Source organism: Pan troglodytes, chromosome 3 (assembly GCF_028858775.2).
Source record: "Pan troglodytes isolate AG18354 chromosome 3, NHGRI_mPanTro3-v2.0_pri, whole genome shotgun sequence".
Lineage (NCBI taxonomy): Eukaryota > Metazoa > Chordata > Mammalia > Primates > Hominidae > Pan > Pan troglodytes.
This window is the reverse complement of record NC_072401.2, coordinates 170686174-170692173: the sequence shown is the minus strand read 5'-3', so window position 1 is coordinate 170692173 and position 6000 is coordinate 170686174. Positions and strand designations below refer to the sequence as shown.

General features: G+C 38.9%; 1 protein-coding gene across 19 annotated transcripts in view; it reads left to right on the top strand.

Annotated features, from left to right (window-relative positions):
* Window positions 1–203: 203 nt before the first annotated feature.
* Window positions 204–6000, top strand: part of CBR4 (carbonyl reductase 4) — a 158656-nt gene continuing 152859 nt past the window's right edge. For 10 of the 19 annotated variants that reach the window (XR_008547799.2, XR_001717274.4, XR_002943649.3 and 7 more), the window contains exons 1-4: window positions 216–564; window positions 2770–2890; window positions 3623–3759; window positions 4607–4636. Coding sequence is in view for 12 of the 19 variants with exons in the window: in XM_054683921.2 (XP_054539896.1) it covers window positions 423–564; window positions 2770–2890; window positions 3623–3759; window positions 4607–4636 (430 nt within the window). In the remaining 7 variants the exon portion in view is untranslated. Of the gene's footprint in view, window positions 565–2769; window positions 2891–3622; window positions 3760–4606; window positions 4637–6000 lie in introns of all 19 variants that reach the window. The other 9 variants (XR_010156367.1, XR_010156366.1, XR_010156369.1 and 6 more) reach the window with 2 other exon arrangements.

Here is a 6000-nt window from a genome sequence, read left to right as displayed (position 1 = left end):
TCCCGACTGATATGACCCAGCGGGGACAGATGATAACCCTCAGTGCCACAAGTACATTTCCCACCGAGCAGCGCGCCTGCGCCAGTTGCTCTCGTGCGTCAAGACTACAGGTCCCAGCAAGCATCGAGGCCCTCTCCAGGCCGTTCTTCCGCCGGCGGGGAGCTCTCGTCGGCGTATTTGTTAGGTGTGGCGCGGAAGAGTCCGTGCGTGATGACGTCGACGCGGCGACGTCGAGCTCTTCCTCCTTTTCACGGCGTCTTGCATTACTATTGTCCGGCTGCAGGAGGTGTCGAGCGGCGTTATTTTTTTTTGCGGTTTGCCTTTTTTTTTTTTTTTGGAACCGCGGTTGTTTAAAAGCCTGAGGGAACCTGGAGAGGGGCTCCCACTCCCTACCCTCTTTCCTCCGAGTTTGTGACTCCGAGATGGACAAAGTGTGTGCTGTTTTTGGAGGCTCCCGAGGCATTGGCAGGGCTGTGGCCCAGTTAATGGCCCGGAAAGGCTACCGACTGGCGGTCATTGCCAGAAACCTGGAAGGGGCCAAAGCCGCCGCCGGTGACCTCGGCGGTAGGTACTAAACTGGAGTTGTCCAGTTGTGTGGCCGCGGTCCAGGCGCCTAAAGAAAATCTCCTTTGTAAAAAGAGTGGGTCTGGCCTTTAGGGCTCTGGGATTACTCGATGCAGCCGCGTGCAGGCGCTCTCCCGTTCCAAGGGTAGAATGCGTCTCGTGCAGAAACCCGCGATCTCCCTATGCCTCGCAGAATGCCGGCCACGCAGCTTGCCGCCGAGGGCTGAACACTTGGGGTTTTCTTTGAGACCTCGTAGTCTTGTGAGGCCCCGCTATACGCACCCTCCGCCCTGCGGCTAGTGCTAACGCTGAGGAGCTTCCCTGTTGTGGGAGAGAGCCACGTAACAGTTTACTTTTAATGTAGGGAAAAGGGCGAGTTCTCGGCCCCCGGAGACAGGGCTGGGCCGAAAGGAGTTCAGGCAGGAAAGGTGGGAGTGCAGGTATCAACGGCTCCCTTCAGTTTTGCCCAAGGGCCGTGCCTTGGCCCTGCGCGAATGCACAAAGCAGTGTTTGATAGAGAAACCCTTTTGAGTACCAGCCAATTTTGAGATAGACCTGGTTTGCTTTAATGTTATTAAATTGTTTTGGTGAGTTTTGCAAATGGACAATTGAACTTTGTTCTGCCAAATTCTTTTTTATTGCATTTAAACTTAAGGGTTTTTTATTTCCGGCTTATTATTAATGGATTAGTCATTTTGTGAATATAACTCTTCATTGAGTTTAGGGAGAAATAGGACGTTAGATCCGAAGATGCTATTTGTTTAATCACCAGAATGGACAAAATTATACTTCATTTACTATCAGGGAGGCATGGGGAGAACAGAGGCCTAGGGGTGCGTCTTGTGGCTCTTACTGTTTTTGTGTATCTGTTTTTTTTTTTTTTTTTTTTTTTGAGAGGGCTTCCCATTATGTTGCCCGGGCTGTACCCCAACTCCTGATTTACTGGCTCTAGAGATCTTCTCGCCTCAGCCTCCCAAGGACCTGGGACTATAGACGCCAGGTGTGGCTGTTCATTTTTAAGTTAACATTATTGATCGGTTTGGTATCACCTGTTCAGTGCTGGTTGTGAGACTATTGGGCTCTCTAAAAGAAAAAAGATTCTGTAAGTTACAGGTCAGGGAGAGTGTCAGTGAATGCTTCTTGAAGCTCATATTCCTTGCCATTCTAACAAAGGAGGGGAAGAGTGGTGACCCTTACTGTGTCACCCCAAGCCATCAGTGTTTGCTGGACTGAATTGAAGCCATTAGTTGGGCTTTCAAAGGTGGTTGTGGACACAACAAGTCTTCGGGTGAAAACCAAGAGTAAGAGAGACACAGGATGCTTTTGGGCCCTGCATTTCTTTGGATCGTGTTCCATGAGTGATTGGTTTTCATCTAGAAAGTATAATTCCCCAGGTCGCTTACTGTTTCCAAAGGCTTGATGGGGTAGTGTTGGTGTAAGCATATTTATCAAGGTCAGACAGAAGATAAAGAATTGTTTTAGCTTTTAAAAACAATCCTACATTTTAGAGTATTAAAATGGTAGATTACATAGGGAATGCTTTGTTTTTCTTTGAAGTGTAGTTTTTTTTTTGGCATTTAACCATCATTTTTTAAAAGTGGTAAGTAACAGTTGCTTTTAGTAAAAAGTGTTTTTTTCCCCCCGTGGTTTGTAGTTTTAGCATTTTTACAGCTTCCTGTGTTGTCTCATCTCTCCTGATGGTCTCTCTATTTGAATAATAGTCGTTATAATATATGTGCCATAGTGCATCCGTAGCACTTAAAAAGAAGAAACCCAAGAGTTCCTGTTCAGGGCCAAAGAAACTAATTCAACAAAAACCTGACAGAATTAGACATAAATTTCAAAAAAGGAATATAAAACCCAGAAGACTGTCGAATTGGGTAGCATGAATTCAGTGTTAAAGCTATAAATATTAGATGAATCTTACAGAGCCTTTATAACTTGAAAAAGCCCTCCCCTCTTTGTTGATTAAAAAGAAAATTTTAAAATTAACTTTCTGTAGTAGTACTTTATTTCCTCTTTGTTCCCGCATCCCAGTTTCATTAGACCAACTCTATGAAAGCCAGGCCTCGTGACATTACTTTTTTAATCTTTAGGTTCTAGATTAGCACAGGCCTGCCATCTTAGATAGATGCTTAACAAATGTGCATTGAGTAAATTTAAAATTTGAGTTATAAGTAATTCTTATTTAACTTTGTTGTGCAGGAGATCATTTGGCATTTAGCTGTGATGTTGCTAAAGAACATGATGTTCAAAATACATTTGAAGAGATGGAGAAACATTTAGGTCGAGTAAATTTCTTGGTAAATGCAGCTGGTATTAACAGGTTGGTCACAGATTTAAATAAGTTTCTTATATATATTTAAAACTTTTATTCCTAATATGTCTTTGATTGGTATAAGTTAATATGTTTATTTTGCTTCTAACTAGGAGAAAAAGCTATTTTAAAACTTGTCAATCCATAAATTATTTTCTTTTATATTGAGATACAACATATAATAAATGTCCAGTTTAGTCGATTTTAACATTGTAATCATCACCCATATTGAGCCGTAGAATGTTTCCAGTGCTCCAGAAGGTAGTGTCTTCTCAATACTTCCTTGTTGGTAACTATTTTCTGAGTTTTGTCACCACAGATAAGTTTTGCCAGTTTGTGAACTTAATACATGGAGTGGATATTATTTTTTAAAAGATGAATTTAGGAGAGAATATTTAGAATAACATATTAATTTTCTTGCTAAACAAGGCTTAGTATGGCAGTTGCTCAGGCCATTCAAACTATTTTGGCTATATGTTACTACTTTTAGGGGTTAAGAATATTTGCCACTCAAACTGAGAAGGAGTAGCAACCTGTCTTCCAAGTGGATCCTTTCTGGTTTATCAATTGTTATTTTAATGTTTCTCAAGCCAAGTTCAAAATGGGACTCTAGGTATTCTAGCTATTCTAGCTCAGATAGGAAGCACTTCTTGCACTCTCAGTAAAAATGTTATATCAGTCTTGACCTTTTTGGTTTTTATCTTGTTATTATATGCTATTAAATGCTGTTTCTTTTTGTAGGGATGGTCTTTTAGTAAGAACAAAAACTGAAGATATGGTATCTCAGCTTCATACTAACCTCTTGGGTTCCATGCTGACCTGTAAAGCTGCCATGAGGACTATGATTCAACAACAGGGAGGGTCTGTTGTTAATGTAGGTGAGTCTTCACCTTTGTGAATTTATGATTATGCCATAATACCATACCATAAAAATATTTAATCCACGAATTTGTGATTTATTGTGAAACACGAATGAAATTTATATTATCTATGGAAAAAAGGATTTAATTAATTGATTAATGAGTAAAATAAGAATCACACATTCACATCCCTATAGGAGTCAGGCAGGTGTTAAATGAGTGACACCACTGAGAACTGGAAAAATGACAGTACCAGCCATGTGATAAATGATATCCAGCTTCATTGTCCAGAGCCCCTATGGAATGGTGGAGGCCACCACTTAGATTCAGTAGATTGTTGCCGTGCAAGAATGTGTCCCAGTTTTGCCAGCAATTTTGATTTTTCAAGAGAAATTGGATCATCCTGATTTTTATGTGAATTTTTTTTTTTTTTTTTTTTTAAATAGAGACGAGGTCACGCTATGTGGCCTAGGCTGGTCTTTAACTCATGGGCTCAAGTGATCCTCCCGAAGTGCTGGGATTACAGAGGTGAGCCACGTGCCCAGCCAGGAACCTGATTTTTAAAACATGGACAAGGAATTAAAGTAGACAGTGGTGGCTAAGTAATATTGTCTATAGCAGTTGCATGGGTTACTGTTAAATCTTGTGTAGAGGTTTAAAGGAAGATAAAATTTCTTTGTTTTTAAGAATGGTTGTAAGTAACCCCTAGTTTTCAGTTCATCTAACCCACAGGGCAGATAAACTGTGGAGTATATGCCTGTAGAACTTAAAATGCAAAATGACTTGAAATTTTATTTCAGTTTGGTAATTTGGAAATAATAGTATACCATCTGCTTTTTATTTTCAAATGGTAATACCTTAAAAGGCCACAGAAGGGAGATGCTGCTCCATAAAAGTAAGTGACCGTGTTCTTTTAAATGTAGGAAATGGTTTTTCAAGCCAGAATTTAGAGTTTTTCTGTTTTGAAAGTGAGAAAAGGAAAGAATACTATGCTAATAAACTAAGGGGACATGAGAGCATTTTGGACATTTACCCTTAAAAATTTAAGGGATCCGTTTTCTTATGTAAGAGGTTAGTCAATGAGTCAACCTTTGCCTTTTAACACAGCCAGATAAGGACTTTGGATACTTACAAGCAGGCAAACAGGCCTGTATCTATCACCTGATAACCTGAGGTATATTTGTTTAACTCTAAAATCTTCTTTTTTTTTTAGGTGTATTTAAAAAACCCATTAGTCCTCCTTATGCATGCAAAACTTTTAGAATTGAGCTAAAAGTAAATAATAGATAGTAAATTGAGAATCTTATTACAGGAAGGACTACTTTAAACTGCCAGACACTTCATTGGTATTTCAGAAATTACCACTTTTTGATCTGATGAACAGTAGTGCGTGGCACGAATCAAAGCTGCTAAAGCTTGTGTTTTTTTTTTCTTTTAAAAGCCACTGATATTTAGCAATTGGGGGTTGTATACTAACTTTAGTGACACTACTGTTAATAAGTTCTGATAACCCGCTACCATCGAACCAGCACTGTTTTGGTATTTTTTTCGTGCATGTATTTTTCTCTTTTTGTGTCTCTCTGTATTTTTCTTTCTGATAAACACCCCTCTATCCATATGCATTTCTTCAGTCTGATGTGTGTTCTCTCTGTGTACTTCACAGTTCTCTTCCTTTGTTATTAATTGGCCTACAATATATAATGTAGATAAATATTCTAATACTGAACTTGTTGATTCTAATAGAGAAATGTTTGGAATATTTTCTTTTTTTAAAATTACTTTAAAAAAATTTTGTGAGGTCCTTGATTAATTTTTATATCATAAGTACAGGTCAGTGGTGCAGAAAATTACTTCCCCACTTCTGTTTTGCAAGAGTTTATTTGCATATAGTTGATATTTGAATTAAAAATTATTATTACATATTCATTAGATGTGGTCACTCAAGAATCTTCAGTAGGCAGTACAGTTTACAATATATCACTGAATGTAATGAAATTGCACTTTTACAAAAAGTGTATAATTGAAGCTTTGCCAATTTAGATTGACAGTACAAGCATGTCTCGCAGATATTGTAGCTTTGGTTCTGCTCCACCAGAATAAAGCTAATATCTCAAGAATGTAAGTCACACAAATTGAATTGCTGCAATCTCATGATAAAACAAATGGGTGAGGAGTTGCTTCTTATGTATGGATAAACAAAGTTGTTTCTCAAGATGGAATCTACTTGTGAAGATGTGAATACTGTTGAAATGACAAAGG